This window comes from Dendrobates tinctorius, unplaced genomic scaffold (genome assembly GCF_039654945.1).
Source record: "Dendrobates tinctorius isolate UK_male_01 unplaced genomic scaffold, ASM3965494v1 ptg000004l, whole genome shotgun sequence".
In the NCBI taxonomy this organism is placed as follows: domain Eukaryota; kingdom Metazoa; phylum Chordata; class Amphibia; order Anura; family Dendrobatidae; genus Dendrobates; species Dendrobates tinctorius.
In genome coordinates, this window is record NW_027361672.1 from 12790535 (window position 1) to 12809163 (window position 18629).

The 18629-nt window shown below is 43.3% G+C and overlaps 1 protein-coding gene across 1 annotated transcript in view; it reads left to right on the top strand.

Moving 5' to 3' along the window:
• The window catches only part of SCGN (secretagogin, EF-hand calcium binding protein), a 99412-nt gene that overhangs the window by 63225 nt on the left and 17558 nt on the right, over window positions 1–18629 (top strand). Inside the window, exons 7-8 of the mRNA XM_073566152.1 lie at window positions 470–525; window positions 4912–4957. Of these exons, the coding sequence (XP_073422253.1) occupies window positions 470–525; window positions 4912–4957 (102 nt within the window). The remainder of the gene's footprint in view (window positions 1–469; window positions 526–4911; window positions 4958–18629) is intronic.

Below are 18629 nucleotides of genomic sequence, written 5' to 3' on the forward strand. Positions count from 1 at the left end.
GGCGCCAGTACTTTTATTTCATTTTGACAGGAGGTGCATGTCAATTTTGTTTTCTGTACCATAGGCAATAAATTCCAACAGAGTTTTTCAGAGCTCTGTTCTCTGGCTCGGAATTAGAGAGGGTCTAAAAGGTCAGACTTGCATTTACTTTTAGAGGCGATATCGTACTTTTATAAAAGCAGAATGCTTATCCCATTGAATTCCTTGCATATTTATTGATTTCTAATGTGTAAGGCCATCCGCGTAAAGCATTTCTGTGTAGCTCCCATAATAACCATATATTTTCTTCCAGTCATCCTCCGCCGCCATCATTTCTAGAAATACACATTTTTAAAGAAATTAGTATGGAAAATTTACTAATAAATTACCAGAAAATATTTTACAATTTACACACATAGGGTTTGTGCATTCCGTTTTATTTCTCTTATTAACGGAAGATGAAATGACTCACAGTGTTTACCTGCTTTAGATGAAACTCTTCGACAAGAATAAAGATGGCCGTTTAGACCTGAATGACTTAGCAAAGTAAGTGTCTTGCCCTGACGTGTTAGATATGTCTTCCTATTTACTGTATTACTAGCTGGAGCTCTTGTGGAGATATTGTTTTAGACTTGTGATGCAAGGTTACATAATGTAAATGCTTTCCCTACACAAGAGATTGAATGTATAATTACGGTATGTCTGTAGACACAACTGGATTTTCTTTATGACAACCTTTCATTTTCCAGTAACAGGATAAGTGTTTGTAGAGATATTGTAGAATATCAATAATTGATTCATATAGTTGTATATGCTCTATTTATACATAAAATAAAGCCAAGTGGAATTTGGTAAAGGTCATGTTTTTGTACATTTCTTTATAGAACAGTACTATACCATTTTTACAACACTCAAATGCTTATATGTCCAATTAATGAAATGTACCCATTCTCACTCATATTTTTTCTCTTTCTCTTAAACATCTAATACCACTCATATTGTTCTCTAATAAAACAACATGTTAAAACTAGAGTTGAGTGAATTTGTACGGATTTGGTCACCGAATCCGAATTTGCCATATTCGTGCCATATTGGTACCCTATTCGTGTCGAATGTATGTTTGACGATCGGTTCCGATTATTCGGTAATTTCTACTCCCATTGACTCTAATAATGTTCGGCTGTGTTACACGAATATTGCAAAAACAATATTCGCTGCCGATTGTATTCGGAACCGAATCCGAACAAATTCACTCAACTCTAGTTAAAACCCATTTTTTCTTCTAGTCAGCTTTTTTTGATTTTGTACAGTTTTTTTTTTTTTTACTTCATTTTTTGTATATGATTATGGTGGCAAGCAACTTGACACCGATGTTGGGAGAGGACTTGCTAACTTCTATGGGAGAGTTTTGTGTGCATGTTTTCTAGTCTGTACAGGGGTCATTGTGCAGAGGGGAAAGATGTTATGATGATATTATCAACTACTAATGGTGATACATCCTATGATATCTTTCGCCAGGTTTGTAATAAAGTTGTTACCTTTGTTGGAATCCTTCCTGTGATGATCAAGAGATGACTTTTTATAAGTAATTTCTATAAAACAGGAAGATTCAACCTATTGTGAGGCTGAGTGGACAATTTACAAATGATCAATGTTTCAGGATAATTTTTAAGATAAATGACATAAGAAACTAGAAGAAATAACCAAAATTAAAGACATGATATGTTACATCTTGGGTTAGGAACTGCACTAATTGCTTGACACTGCTCTTTGGTCATGTGTGCACCCCATATGATTACAAAATGTTCGCAGACTCTTCACTGCTGTTCTACTTTTCCCCTCATTTTCCTCCACGTCATATTTTTTCTTCATTACCCTTCAGTTACGTCACATATCTACTGAATATACACCTCGACTAAATTAGGAATGCCTATATAACAGGTTGCAGGTGCCCTATGAGTTGGTAATACAGTCATTTTAGGATTTTTAAAAATAGAATACATACTGTTATAATTTTAAGATTTTTTAAATCAAAATTTTGAGGGAGATTTATCACATTGTATACTCCAGAATTCTTGGGTACTTTGCACCAAAAAACTGTCTTTTATAAATTGCACCCTGTTTACTATGTGTTTTAGACACTTGTTCCTCAGGGGTGTGGTTTACCGATAAAAGTGCTGTGTACATTTCTGACACAAGGTAAACTAACTAATAGGTGTTGGAAACTTGGACTAGACAGTCTTAAAATACAACATCTTTATCAAATAGAATGCATCATTGTGATAAATCTGGCACATGCTAAAACTGTCTAGTCTAAGTTTGCACTGTCTAAGAATTAGACGGTATCTATATATATAATTGTCTTATCATGTCTGTCTGTAACCGAAATCCTGCGTTGCTGATTGGTTGCGGCAGTTAGGCCGTGACCAATCAGCGACAGTTGCTTAGTCGTCGCGGCAACACGGCCGCATCACTTATTGTACAGGCACATTACAGCCATTAAAGGCATCACTGCTGCGTCGCTCATTACACAGGCACAGTCCTGTACATATACAATACATTAGGTAAGAGCAGAACAGTGACTGCAGCTCTGGGTGTAACTGGAGTACAATACATTAGGTAACAGTAGAACAGTGACTGCAGCTCTGGGTGTAACTGGAGTACAATACATTAGGTAAGAGCAGAAAAGTGACTGCAGCTCTGGGGGTAGCTGGAGTACAATACATTAGGTAAGATCTGAACAGTGACTGCAGCTCTGGGAGTAACTGGAGTACAATTCATTAGGTAACAGCAGAACAGTGACTGCAGATCTGGGTGTAACTGGAGTACAATACATTTGTGTTGTGAACTCATTTTCTGGTTTACCTCTGGCTTCTGGTGAGGGTGGTGGAGCTGGCTGTGTTGACAGAGTCGTCGTGAGTTCTCCATCCGGGCTCCCTCTGGTGGTGACAGCAGGTAATGAAGCTGATCTAAATGGCAGAGACCTGCCACCTGAGGAAGAGGACTGTGATTGGACATCAGGAGTCTCTGACTGGATTTAAGACAACCGACTCCCTAATTTTGTGCTGGTGATTTTTTCCTGCCCTGTGGTTATGGTTTCCAGTTCTGTTCCTGCCTTCTCAAGCTAAGTGTGCTCTGCTATTTTTTCACATGAGATTTGGTCTGGTTTACTCAGTTTTTGTGGTCAGCCAGCCCCTGCTGGGGCTGTGCTGAATTTTCATTCTTATGTCTCTGTTTATGCCAGTTTGCTTTTTGTCCCTGATCAGATTGGTCTCTTTTTGCTCTGTCTTCAGAATATACCAGAGTGCTGATATAGGGAATTGAAGTCTAGCGACTTCAGGGTTTTTGTTATCAGAAAGTGTTGGACATTTTTAGCAGGGTTTTGTGCGTGATTGCAGACAGCATCTTTCCTTTCCTGTCCTTTCTAGTTAGTGTGAGCCCCATCATTTGCTCAGCCTATTTTTCTATCTGAGTTTGTGTTTTCATCTTGTCTCACCGACAATACATGTTTGGGGGATGTCTATTGCTTTGGGGTCTGCTCTGGGGCAGTTTAGATTTCCCCTTTTCTTGTTTTAGGCTTATTTAGTTCTCCGGCTGTGACGAGGCGTCTAGGATCATCGTAGGTACGCTCCACAGCTACTGCTAGTTGTGTGGATAGGATCAGGGGTCTGCAATCCGCTTAGTTACCAACCTCTCTGGTTTTCTGGGGCTTAGCTTGTTTTTGTTTTTCCTCCTCGGTGACTCTTTCATAACACATTAGGTAGCAACAGAACAGTGACTGCAGCTCTGGGTGTAACTGGAGTACACTACATTAGGTAACAGCAGAACAGAGACTGCAGCTCTGGGTGTAACAGGAGTACATTAGGTAACAGCAGAACAGTGACTGCAGATCTGGGTGTAACTGGAGTACAATACGTTAGGTAACAGCCGAACAGTGACTGCAGCTCTGGGTGTAACTTGAGTACAATACATTTGGTAAGATCTGAATAGTGTTTGCAGCTCTGGCTGTAACAGGAGTATAATACATTAGGTAAGAGCAGAATGGTGACTGCAGCTCTGGGTGTAACTGGACTACAATACATTAGGTAAAAGCAGAACAGTGACTGCAGCTCTGGGAGTAACTGGAGTACAATACATTAGATAACAGCAGAACAGTGACAGCAGCTCTGGGTGTAACTGGAGTACAATACATTAGGTAATAGCAGAATGGTGACTGCAGCTCTGGGTGTAACTGGACTAAAATACATTAGGTAAAAGCAGAACAGTGACTGCAGCTCTGGGAGTAACTGGAGTACAATACATTAGATAACAGCAGAACAGTGACAGCAGCTCTGGGTGTAACTGGAGTACAATACATTATGTAACAGCAGAACAGTGACAGCAGCTCCGGGTGTAACAGGAGTATAATACACTAGATGGTGGCCCGATTCTATCGCATTGGGTATTCTAGAGTCTCTGTTAAAATAAAAAATAGTTATATACTCACCTTCCGACGGCCCCCGGACTCCCTCCTCTCACCACGCTCCCGGCATCTTCCGGTTCCAGTAATGCTTAGCGAGAAGGGCTGAAGATGCCGTCACTCTCGCGAGAGCGCGACGTCATCAGCGGTGTTTCGCGCAAAGCATTACTGGAACCGGAAGATGCCGGGAGCATGGAGAGAAGAGAAAGAGTCCGGGGGCCGTCGGAAGGTGAGTATATCACTATTTTTTATTTTAACAGAGACTCTAGAATACCCGATGCGATAGAATCGGGCCACCATCTAGTTGATAAATATGCCCCATTTTGTTTTAATACTGTATCTTAATAGGTCAGATAGACAGATCATTTTGTATTGTGTACTGCCATACAACCCATTAAAAGTACCCAATGTCCACTTCTGCAGCAAAGAAACAAATTGTATCTTCAATATGTAAAAAACTTATTTTTTTTCAGGATACTGGCACTTCAAGAGAACTTCCTTCTTCAGTTTAAAATGGATGTAAGTATTCCTGTACTGGTAGTATCCCAGTTTTTCTTTACTCTTGGGAAGGAAGGAGCCTTTACAAATGTGTCACTAATATATAAAAGTGTTACAGGATTTACTCCTGTACTGGTTAATGTAGCCTATCTCACAGACTGCATGGAGCTAATAATAATCAATATGGTAGGTGGCCCAGCCTTAGTAGAATGAATTTATATAGGTTGTTAATTCCTTTGGAGCCAACTAAAGAGCTCTGGTAGATCTGTAGTAAATAGAAGGAAGGGATTGCACACCATAAGGCATTTGAAGATATTTAATTAGGATTTATTCAGATTCTCTCATATTCAAAAGATTACACTGCAGTCAGTATAAATAAAAAACGTAACATTTCGGGTAAGTACCCTTCACCAGTCATCTCTGTTATGGTAAATGCTCTCAAAATCAGGAGAGTCCAGAATATGCGGGGGCTCCACAGAGCAAATAGGCAAACTAGGACCAAGTATCAGTATTTTGTAGAGTGAGCAATACTTGGTCCTGGTTTTCCCTTTTGCACTGGGAAAGCCACCGCAAGTCCTGGACTTTTCTAATTTTGAGAGCATTTACGGCAACAAACACATATGATGAATGGTATTTACTTGAAACATTATGTTTTTTTTATACTGATGGTGGTAAAATCTATGTATATGAGATATTCTGAATAAATCCTAATTAACGGGGTTGACAAGTTTTAAACCACAAGTCTGCAGTCACTCTATGTGACTGCAGACTTGTGAATCCTCACATCGTGTGCACTGCCCGCTGTGTAGATTCACTGGTGCAGGCACTGAGAACAGGGGTTATGTGGCTGCCAGTATGCAATATAAATACTCCCTGCCACATTCCGACTAGACTGTTTTGGCCTAGATCAATACACTTGCATTGAGCAAGGCCACATCCATCTAGTTGGAACGTGGCCAGGAGTATGAATATTGTATACTTTTGGTCATATGACTGCAGCTAGGCTCCAGCACCGGAGAATCTGCACACTGTGAGGATTCACAACTCTACAGTCACATAGAGTGACGGCAGACTTGTAGTTTAAGCCTGGACAATCCCTTTAAGCGTCTTCACATGCCTTATGGGATCTAGTTACTTCCTTCCATTCTACACAGAGCTCCTGCCCACAAAATAGCAGTTAATGGTGGAGCATGTGTCCAGACTGGTCCTCAGCCTCCTTCAATAAAAAAAAGCTTCTGTATGTAAAATGTTTTTCAGTTGGAGAAGACTGGTCAAGTAGAAGATTAAAGTAATAAAAATATATATAAAGTGGGCAATGCCTTTAAAAGGGTAGTATAATTTAATCCAGTTCACTGGCACTCCTCACGATATGGCCTATATTTATTATAAATGCAAATCTGAGCCCTGCATCTATCTTGAAAATAGTGCTTCATTAGGAGATCTTTATGAATGTAGACAAAGCCCCACATGTACAACGTTTTGGAACTCCCATACAAATGAATTGAGAGAGACACTCATACACAGCCACCATTCCACTCACACTGGCATGTGACATGTAAATGTAAAGGGTGGCAACGTATGAGCAGCACTCTCAAATAATTTCTATGGGAGATCCAAAACTTTGCGCATGTGGTACCACTTCTCAATCCACAAAGAGCTCCTAATGAGGCACTGTTTTCAAGATAGATACAGGTCTAGGAGGTGTCGAGGTGGGACTTTTCTGCTTGTATGGGTGTATGTACCAAGATGCCTCCTTGCCACCTTTCGTATATACTCGGAGCTCGACAAGTAATGTCAGATAATAGTGATTTGTATTACATGAATACGTAAGATATCACCTACATTTTATATTGATATAATATTAAACATTATAATTTATGGCAGTTTTAACCTAAGTGACCACTGTAGTCCATTAGATGAGATACATCTGTTATAAGAGATTTCATTGCAGAGGTTCTGAGGTTGGCGTGTGACCATGAGAGCACATTACCGCTTACATTGTTTACTTGTGGTAAATGAGGGGAGCATTGTGCTTGTAAAGCAAGGCTTAAAACCTTTTATACTCTGATGACCTTCATCAAGTCGGCACTTAATGGAAATGTTATTTGCTTTTAAAACGGTCAATGTGTTATCTGTAATCCTTCTTCACTACATAACACGAGTGTTCATGGAGACGATATTATATACAAATAATTTTTTATAGTTAAGCAGTACAAATACACACTGGCATTGAGATTATTTCTGTCGAGTCTAGTTTCTACAGTGTTTCCTATAAAAGATTGTGATTTTATGGCATCCTGGCACAATATGTCTAAATCCGTTATAATTTAATACTTTAATCCATAGAGATAGTCACTGGCAGAAAAAATATTGGACCTTTAGAGTTGGATTTAAAACATCGACTTAAAGGGAATCTGTCACCCCTTTTTTCGACTATTAGCTGCCGGCACCGACATCAGGGGCTTATCTACAGCATTCTGTATTGCTTTAGATAAGCCCCCGATGTAACCTGAAAGAGAAGAAAAAGGAGTTATATTATGCTCACCGGGGGGTGGTCCGGTCTTGGTCCGATGGGTGTTGCGGTCCGGCGCCTCCCATCTTCTAATGGTGATGTCCTCTTCTTTGCTGCCTGTTGTGGTTCCGGCGCAGGCGCACTGCTCTGCCCTATTGAGGGCACAGAAGAGTCCTGCAGAGCGCAGGTGCCAGGAGAGGTCCGGCGCCTGCGCACTGCAGTATTCTGCTCTGCCCTCAACAGGGCAGAACAGTGCGCCTGCGCCGGAGCCACTCCAGGCAGCAAAGAAGAGGATGTCACCGTTAGAAGATGGTAGGCGCTGCACCTCAACACCCATCGGACCAAGACCGGACTGCCCCCTGGTGAGTATAATATAACTCCCTTTTTCTTCTCTTTCAGGTTACATCGGGGGTTATCTACAGCATTACAGAATGCTGTAGATAAGCCCCTGATGTCGGTGCCGGCAGCGCATAGTCGAAAAAAGGGGTGACAGATTCCCTTTTAAGTGGGGTTGTCTCATAAAGACATAGGTATAGTCATAGAATTTCAAGGATTTTAAACACCATAAAGGGGGCCTGTCCCCTGATAATTATTTTATATGAAATAATGGAGCGTCTCTCTGTAAGGCACCTCCCACTCTGGTGGATTGGGCACTTCTATACAAGTTGTAGTGCAGTGGTTTCACCACTGAGCAGTGATGAGGCAGTGACCCAGGAAAGTTCTACAACAAAAGTTGCTTTAAAGCTCAACTCATATCAAAACACAGCACACGATATCCTCCAGTTCACAGCCGGGAAATATATCCTCCAGATTGCAGCCAATAAATACACCAGTCCTCTTCTGGTTTACAGCCAGGCACAAGACAGTCCACCTCCGCATCCTGGCCGGGCAAAGGACAGTCTACCTCCGAGACCTGTTGCCATGGGTGACTTCACCGCCAAGTATGCTGTGGGTACCAGGCCTTTCAGCTCCCTTGGCTGTTTGGCTCCGCTTGCCTGTGTTGCTTCACACAGGTGGAGCTCTGCAGAGCCTTTTGCTCTGCAGGTTTGTAAAATCATACTGACACTGACCCTGACACACCCAAACCCTTTACTGCAGGGCTTTTAACTGGAACCTGTGGCCATGAGCCACATGGAAAACCCGGGCCGGAAATGAAACGGACTGCACCACTAACATCCTGTAGTCCGTTTCAAAACACAAAAGCTCTGAGCAGGCTTTCCCTAAATCTGCCTTGGACAACCAGCATGTCCAAGACCAATATTCACTTTTATTCTGCATTGCAATCACAGCTACGACTGTGACTGCATTGCACTCCCATGGCCCCAATACACCCCTTTAACAAACAGCGCCCCTACATGTGACACCCATCACTGCCTCACATACCCCCCTGTTCAACCCGGTGGGGTTGAACACTTGTCACACCACATGGGCACGTGACAGGGCATCCACATGACCCTGTGACACCCCCGCCCCACAATGTACTGAGAAACGAAAGTAGGGACCGGAGCCATTGGTTGATGGAAGCATCCCTCCCCTTTGCGTTTCTCCTACATACTTTGTTACGTGACCAACCACTTCCCTGTTCTCCATTGCAGATGACACGCCCCCTTTCCTGACTGACAGTAGACTTGGGCCAGTTTTGGGTGGCCTCAACCCTGTTTATTTGGGGTTCACTTACCCTGTAGCTCATCCCGTAACCTAAGTATCTGCCTTTGGGCCCTTGGTACCGTTTCCTCTGTACCCTTACCTGTGCCTTGGTGACTACGACCCACCAAAACACAGAGGTCCACCCTGGCAATTCCGGGCATACATCCGTACCACATTGCACCTGAACTCGAGCCTTCTGATGCTGCTGTCTAGCGAGAGCTGTTGTGAATTCGCTTTCTGGCCTACCTCTGGTTACTAGTGAAGGTATTGGAGCTGGTTATATTGACGGAGGGGTCGCGAGTTCTCTTTCTGGGCTCCCTCTGGTGGTTACTGGAGGTAATGGAGCTGATCTGAATAACAGAGGCTTGCCACCTGATAATGAGGAGGACGATTGGAGATCTGGAGTTTCTGACTGGATTTAAGACAGCCGACTCCCTCTATCCCTGGCTCCTGAGGTCTTAGTTTCCAGCTCAGTCCCTGCATGCTCAGCTAAGTGTTCTTTTGCTATTGTTCACATTTGATCAGGTTTTGTCTATTTCAGTTTTTTGTGGTCAGTCAGCTCCGGCTGGGGCTATGCTGAATTTCCATCCATATGTTACTGCTTGTGCCAGTTTGTTTTTGTCCCTTATTAGATTGGCCTCTTTTTGCTCTGCTTTCAGAATATACCAGAGTGCTGATGTAGTGGACGAAGTCATCCAACTTCAGTATTTTTCTATCAGACGTGTTGGACATTTTTTGCAGGTTTTTTTGCGTGATTGCAGACAGTGTCTTTCCTTTCCTGTCCTGTCTAGTTAGTGTGGGCCCCATCGTTTGCTCAGTCTATTTTCCTACCTGCGTTTGTGTTTTCATTTTGTCTCACCGACAATATATGTTTGGGGGCTATCTATTCCTTTGGGGTCTGCTCTGGGGCAGTTTAGATTTCCCCTTTCTTGCTTTAGGCTTATTTAGCTCTCCGGCTGTGTCAAGGCGTCTAGGATCATCGTAGGTATGCCCCACGGCTACTGCTAGTTGTGTGGATAGAATCAGGGGTCTGCAGTCCGCTTAGTTACCAACCTCTCTGGTTTTCTGCGGCTTAGCTTGGTCTTGCTCTCCTCCTTGGTGACCCAATCATAACAGAATCACCAGCCTAAACCACAGATTCTAGGGTACTCAAAACAGGAAAGAATTGTAAAAAAAAAAGAAAAAAAGTGTCAGAATTTTTTTTTATATATTTTTTCCTCTTTTTCTCTGGGGCCGTAGGAGGATTTTTTTTTCTTTAATGGAGATTAAGCAATTGTCTGATCTTGTTGAGCAGCTCCCTGCTGAAATGCAGGGAATTTCCTCCTATCTCGCTTAATCATCTGCTGTTGAACCAAAAATCCCTAGTCCTGATGTGTTTTTTGGGGATCGGTCTAAATTTTTGAATTTTAAGAATAATTGTAAACTATTTCTTGCCTTGAAGCCTAACTCATCGGGGAGCTCTGTGCAGCAGGTTAAAATTGTCATCTCCTTGCTGCGCGGCGATCCCCAGGATTGGGCTTTTTCTCTGACACCTGGATATCCTATTCTGACGAATGTGGATGCATTTTTTCAAGCCTTGGGGTTGTTGTATGATGAACCTAATGCTATTGATTAAGCTGAGAAAACCTTATTGGCATTGAACCAGGGTCAGGATTCTGCAGAGTTATACTGTCAAAAATTCCGAAAGTGGGCGGTCCTTACTAAATGGAATGATGATGCCCTAGCAGCTCTCTTTCGGAAGGGTTTGGCAGAAACCGTAAAAGATGTTATGTTGGGATTTCCTGTTCCCTCTGGTCTTGACGATTCTATGTCATTAGCCATTCAAGTTGATCGGCGTTTACGTGAACGAAAAACTACACGAGAGGCGTTGCCGCCTTTTGAACGAACGTCTGAACCCATGCAATGTGAAAGGGTTTTGTCTAGGGCACAACGTCAGGAGTTTAGAAGGCGTAATAAGCTGTGTTTTTTCTGTGGTGACGTCTCTCATACTATTTCTGCCTGCCCAAAACGAGAGAAACGTTTTGCTCACACATTTGCCGTGGGCAGTGTACAGCCTAAGTTCCTTTTGGCAATTACCCTGATCTGCTCCTTGTCTACATTTTCCGCTAAGGCTTTTGTAGATTCAAGAGCAGCATTGAATCTGATGGATTTAGACTTTGCTAAACGTTGTGGTTTTCCCATGATACCCCTGCAGACTCCTATCCCTTTGAGGGGTATTGATGCTACTCCTTTGGCGGAGAATAAACCCCAGTTTTGGACCCAGGTGATAATGCGGGTCGCCCCGGACCACCAAGAAAATTGTAAATTTTTGGTGTTGCACAATTTGCATGATACTATTGTTCTGGGTTTTCCCTGGTTGCAAACTCATAATCCTGTTTTGGATTGGAAATCTGTGTCTGTGGTGAGTTGGGGTTGTCAGTGTGTTCTTAGTGACACTCCTGTTTTCTCCACCTCTCCCCAGTCTCATGATATTCCTGATTATTTGGCTGATTTTTCTGATGTATTTAGTGAGAGTAAGTCTGCATCTTTGCCTCCTCATAGGAGTTATGACTGTGCAATTGAGTTAATGCCCGGGTGTAAACTTCCCAAGGGTCGGCTTTTCAACCTATCGGTACCCGAACATGATGCTATGCGATCTTATATCAAAGAGTCGTTGGCGAAGGATCATATTAGACCATCCTCTTCACCTTTAGGTGCTGGGGGGTTTTTTGTGGCCAAGAAAGATGGTTCATTAAGACCTTGTATTGACTATCGTTCCCTTAACAAAATCACTGTTAAATATCAGTATCCGTTACCCCTGATTTCTGATTTATTTTCCAGAGTTAAAAGTGCCTGCTGGTTTACCAAGCTTGACCTCAGGGGGGCGTATAATCTTATTCGCATCAAGCACTGGGATGAGTGGTAGATGGCGTTTAATACTCCGGAGGGACATTTTGAGTACCTGGTGATGCCTTTTGGGCTCACTAATGCCCCTTCTGTCTTCCAATCTTTTATGAATGATATTTTTCTGGGACTTTGTGGATAAGTTTTTGAACATTTATCTGGATGATATTTTGATCTTTTCCAGTGATTGGGATTCTCATGTGGAACATGTCCGGACTGTGTTCCGGATTTCGAGGGAAAATTCCCTGTATGTTAAGGGATTGAAGTGCCTCTTTGGTGTACAGAGGATTTCATTTTTGGGATTCATTTTGTCCCCGTCGGCTATTGAAATGGACCCGGCCAAGGTACAGGCCATTTTGATTGGGTTCAGCCCACTTCTTTGAAGGCCCTCCAGAAGTTTTTGGGTTTTGCTAATTTCTACCGTAAATTTATAAGTAATTTTTCTAGTATGGTCAAATCACTGACTGATCTGACCAAAAAGGGTGCTGATGTGGTGAATTAGTCTTCAGAGACAGTCTTGGCATTTCAGGAGCTTAAGCGGAGATTCACTTCTGCTCCGGTTCTATGGCAACCTGATGTCTCATTCCTATTTCAGGTGGAGGTAGATGCTTCTGAGATTGGTGCAGGAGCCGTTTTGTCCCAAAAAGATCCGGTGACTTCTAAAATGAATCCCTGTGCCTTCTTTTCTCGAAAATTCTCCCCATCTGAACGTAACTATGACGTGGGGAATCGGGAATTGTTGGCCATGAAATGGGCATTTGAAGAGTGGAGACATTGGTTGGAGGGAGCTAGACATCAAGTTGTGGTCCTCACCGACCACAAAAATTTGATTTATCTTGAATCAGCCAAATGCTTGAATCCTAGACAGGCTTGGTGGGCCTTGTTTTTCACACGTTTTAATTTTGTGGTCTCTTTTCTTCCGGGCCCTAAGAATGTTAAGGCGGACACCTTTTCTAGGAGTTTCTTTGCGGATTCTCTTATTGTGACCAAGCCTACTACCATCCTAAATGAGGGGGTAGTTCTTTCCGCCATCTCACCCGATTTGAGACGTGCCCTGGAGGAGTTTCATAAGGACAAACCTGAACGTTGCCCTATGGGAAAATTGTATGTCCCTGACCAGTGGAGTAAGAGAGTAATGTCTGAAATTCATTGCTCCGCGTTGGCTTGTCATCCAGGTATTTTTGGTAACAGAGATTTGGTGAGTCAGTCTTTTTGGTGGCCTGCCTTATCTCGTGATGTCAGGAATTTTGTGCAGTCCTGTGGGACTTGTTCTCGGTCCAAACCCTGTTCTCATTCTATTGGGTTGTTGATGCCCCTGCCGGTGCCCAAGAGGGCATGGACCCATATCTCAATGGATTTTATTTCTGATCTTACTGTCTCTCAGAGAATGACTCTTATCTGGGTGATTTGTGATAGATTTTCTAAGATGATCCATCTTGTACCACTCCCAAAGTTGCCATCTTCTTCAGAGTTGGTGCCCTTGTTTTTACACAGGTGGTTCAGTTGCACGGGATTCCTGAGAACATTGTGTCGGACGGAGGATTCCAGTTTGTTTCCAGATTTTGGAGAGCTTTTTGTTCCAAACTGAGAATTCTGTTATCTTTCTCCTCTGCATTTCATCCTCAGACCAATGGGCAGACTGAGAGAACAAACCAGACTTTGGAGTCCTATTTGAGATGTTTTATATCTGCTGATCAGGATGACTGGGTCTCTTTTTTTGCCCTTGGCTGAATTCGCGCTAAACAATAGAGCTAGTTCTGCCACTTTGATGTCTCCCTTTTTCTGTAACTTTGGGTTTCATCCTCGATTTTCTTTAGGGCAAGTGGAATCTTTGACCTGCCCAAGTGTGGACACTGTGGTAGAGAGAATGCAGCAGATTTGGGACCAAGTGGTGGATAAGTTGTCCCTCTCTCAGGAAAAAGCCCAACGGTTTTCCAACCGGCATAGGACCATTGGTCCCCGGTTTAAAGTGGGTGATATGGTTTGGTTGTCAAAAAATTTTCCTATGAAGGTTGCGTCTCCAAAGTTCAAGCCAAGATTCATTGGACCTTATAAGATTTTGGAGATTCTTAATCCTGTTTCTTTTCGGTTGGCTCTTCCAGTTACGTTTAAGATCCATAACGTGTTTCATAAATCTCTGTTGAAGAGGTTTGTAGAGCCAGTAGTTCCTATGGCGGCGCCTCCTTACCCTGTATTGGTTAAAGGCAATGTGGAATATGAGGTAGAGAAAATATTGGATTCTCGTTTGGCTAGACGGAGACTCCAGTACTTGGTCAAATGGAAGGGTTATGGCCAGGAGGATAATTCTTGGGTCTCTGCTTCTGACATTCATGCCGATAGATTTGTTCGTGCTTTTCACCAGGCCCATCCTGATCGGCCTGGTGGCGTGGGTGAGGGTTCGGTGACCCCTCCTCAAGGGGAGGGTACTGTTGTGAATTTGCTTTCTGGCCTACCACTGGTTACTAGTAAAGGTAGTGGAGTTGGTTATATTGATAGAGGGGTCGCAAGTTCTTTTTCTGGGCACCCTCTGGTGGTTACTGGAGGTAATGGAGCTGATCTGATTAACAGAGGCTTGCCACCTGATAATGAGGAGGACGTCTGGAGATCTGGAGTTTCCGACAGCCGACTCCCGACTCCCTCTATCCCTGCTGGTGATTTTTCCTGCCTCCTGAGGTCTTTGTTTCCAGCTCAGTCCCTGCATGCTCAGCTAAGTGTTCTTTTGCTATTGTTCATATGTTACTGCTTGTGCCAGTTTGTTTTTGTCCCTTATTAGATTGGCCTCTTTTTGCTCTGCTTTCAGAATATACCAGATTGCTGATGTAGTGGGCGAAGTCGTGTGACTTCAGTATTTTTCTATCAGACGTGTTGGACATTTTTTGCAGGTTTTTTGCGTGATTGCAGACAGTGTCTTTCCTTTCCTGTCCTGTCTAGTTAGTGTGGGCCCCATCGTTTGCTCAGTCTATTTTCCTACCTGCGTTTGTGTTTTCATCTTGTCTCACCGACAATATATGTTTGGGGGCTATCTATTCCTTTGGGGTCTGCTCTGGGGCAGTTTAGATTTCCCCTTTCTTGCTTTAGGTTTATTTAGCTCTCTGGCTGTGTCGAGGCGTCTTGGATCATTGTAGGTACGCTCCACGGCTACTGCTAGTTGTGTGGATAGGATCAGGGCTCTGCAGTCCGCTTAGATACCAACCTCTCTGGTTTTCTGCGGCTTAGCTTGGTCTTGCTCTCCTCCTCGGTGACCCAATCATAACAGGGAGCTCTATCCATTTTACCCCGTCCACATCCTTGGCCGGTGCCAGAGGGTTCCTCGTGCATACATCCCTAGTCACCTCCACGACCACACACTCCCTGTTCCTCCAGGCTTTCTGTTCCGAACTTACCAGGGGACTTTCCAGCCCGGGGTTCAGTGGGGTCTCCTTGAGCCAATACCTCTAGGGGAAGCCTATCAGGTTACACTCTGTCCCTAGGTTGGCAACCCTATGGCAGGTATCCCTGAATTGGGATCTTTGGGTTCTGCGAACATAATAGCATTTACCTTAGGAGGGTTAACCTTGGTCTCCCACAGGTACCAGAACAGGGCAAGAGTCTTTCCAAAACAGTCCCACATGGAAAGGTCTTCACCACTCCCACCACTTGTTTAATGTCCCCACATGGTGTGGAAAAATTAACCTCCACGGTCAGGTACTCCCTGATTTTCCCATGGATACCTATCACCTCTACTTTCCATCCTTTGGGGTTGTGCCCGGCAACAAGGGACCCATGGACCAAAGTTACTATGCTCCCCAAGTCCAGGAGAGCGTCCGTTTCATACCCTGTTGACGAGTACCCAGCACAGCAGGGGTTCACCACCGGCAGTGCCCGAAGTGGCGGTACAGACTGGCTGGGCATACATAGACAAACGGCAAGTATACCCCTGCCCAGAGCAGGTTTTCCATAAATCTGCCTTGGACAACCAGCATGTCCAAGACCTATACTCACTTTTATTCTGCATTGCAATCACAGCTATGCCTGTGACTGCAATGCACTTCCAAGGCCTCAAAATGCCTCCGTGTGCATCCTGGGGGGAACACACAGTGACCCTTACATATGACGCCGGTCACTGCCTCAAAAAGTGTAGATAGTGGATATGTGGACATTCATTTGCATAACCGAACATATTGCTAAACTTTCCTGCAGATTCTACTGTCGAGAAAATGGGCAACCAGCCTACATGTTACAGCAGAAATTTTCTTGTGAGACAACCGAATTAAGGGTTACCCAATTACTTAAGGATGAAGTAATTCTAGAGTAAGCAAACTGTAGAGGAACAAAAGTGCACAAGACCATCTGGTGAGACCCTTTTGGGTGCCAGGAAAGTAAAAGAAAGGTGCTCTAATGAGGGTATTGTGTGCAGGCACAACTTCTATGAACACCTGAAAATATCAACTGCTGCTGCCTCATGACTGGGGGACTCGGTGCTGAAACTATATACAGGATACAGTGTGACTAGAAAGTGGGAATACCACTAAAGGTATGGCATCCTGTATATAGTTTCAGCATTGAGTCCTATTCTTGTATGGCAGTCTGTATATTTGAAGAAGGTCTAAACTGAGACTGAAATGTTATATATGTTCACTGGGGTATTTTTTTTAGATGGCTGGGAACCAGGATGTTTTTCAAGGTGGGTGCACATCTAAAAGTTAACCCAGGAGACGTGGGAATGACAAAGCCAAGTATTGGATCATTCAGTGATAAATGCCAATGCTTTTGTGCATAAAATTGTGCTCAGAGTTCAACGTTGTACTAGAATTGTTATTATATTTCTTATCCTTGTTTGGTTTGACAGTATTCATTGTTTAATAATGTTACTCACTTGGGAGCGTTCTGAGTTATCACAGGAACTGTTTCTATTCAAAGTTCAGTTGGTTTATTTCAGTCCTCATAAACCACATCACAAGAAAACTTAAACATAGCCTTTGTCCGATACAATGTAAAACATAAAGTAAAAAGTCCATACAATAGCTCTGGTTAGCCTACTGGGCTTAGATTTCAGCTTCTCAGTCCTTTAGCTAAGGCACTCAATCCAGAAGATTGGCACACTGACAGTGTGAGACAGTGTGAGACAAACAGGTCACATTTTACATTTAGTGAACCATACTGTCAGGGTTAGGGGTATGTTTGACCTTTGGCTACACACGGCTATCACATGTGCAGGGGGGGCTTATCCTAGTTATCCCACCACTGTCACAATGTGATGAAAAATAGCAAGCTAGTCTTGCCCTAACAATTTACCGCAGGGGCTTATTGGAGTTATCCCACTGCTCTCCGCTATATGTCACGAACTGCAGGGATTTATGTATATCCACTTTTCAGTTCCACTTTGGAACTCGCAGTTCTCCGGCAATCCCTTACCCTTAGGTCAGTCAGGGAACTGCACCTAGGATAATTAGTCGCCGGACGGGCCACGTGATGTGCACTGGCTATTAGGCATGCTGCAGCAAGGGAATTATAAATGTTTTGGCTGCAGCCACACAATCAGCTTTTAAAACCAGCTCTGTCACTGCCAGCACTACCCACCTAGCCAAAACACACTTCACTGACATCAGCTTCCGATTTTCTCTATCAATATTTAAAATTAATAAAGGGGTACAAAGCCAACCCAAATTAGTAGCGGAATTAGCTTATAGGCATGTGAATTCGTGATTAAGAAAGGAGATACGAAACTAGTAGTTTTATATTTTACTACCAAAAGACAGGCAGTGTTTACAGAGATATAAAAATATTTTACAAAATGAGACAATTAAAATATGTACAATGCGAATACAAATAAAATGTTGGATTAACAGAAGAGGTACTCACATGTTACTTAGATCATTTCAGGCAGAACCAGGCTGGTAGGAGGAGCCAAACATCACAAGGCATTCAGGGGTCTGGATGCAGCAGTTTCCCAGGCTAGATTGAGGGCTGTCCTGTGTGAAAGTGACTTATACCCCTGGGCTTGTGACATCACTAAAAGGGCTGACTTGTAACAGTCCTCCCTTATCTCAGATTTACAGATCTGGTTCTGAAAACTTATAACGATCATAACTGGGCTTGAGAACCTAGCAGAATATCGGCAGCAGCCTCATTCATCTTATATTGAAATTAGCTTTCCAATGATTCCAAACTCGGACTAGTTATTCCACTCGGTTCAGGAGAAATCCATTTCTCCAGTTCTGTTAGCGCTGGAACCGGGAAAAACATGGGCTATGAAGCTTAGTCAACGCACGTTCCAGATATGTAGTTTTTATTTTTCTATCACAACCTCACATCGCTTTATGACCAAATGATTAGATTCCCATTATTGTCTATAGGAAGTCCTCACATGGTGGAAAGACAAAGAGGCTCCTTGCTGTGAGGAGGGAAATCGCTCACTGGTGTCTCAGGTTACGCTGAGCGTGGGTGCAGGCTGTGAGTGAGCAGAAATTCGCAGGCATGACAGGCAAAAAGGAAAAGAACAGGGGGGTCAAACCATCACCACTGGCATAGCAGAGCTCAGTATGTGACTAGAAGATTCTGGAAATAGGGAAAATACATAATACTTTACACTATCGTTACACATACCAAGGGGTGGAGATATACTGTAGTGAGCAGCCGTTTCTCCCAACTTTTCAGCTGCTTGCATTCAAC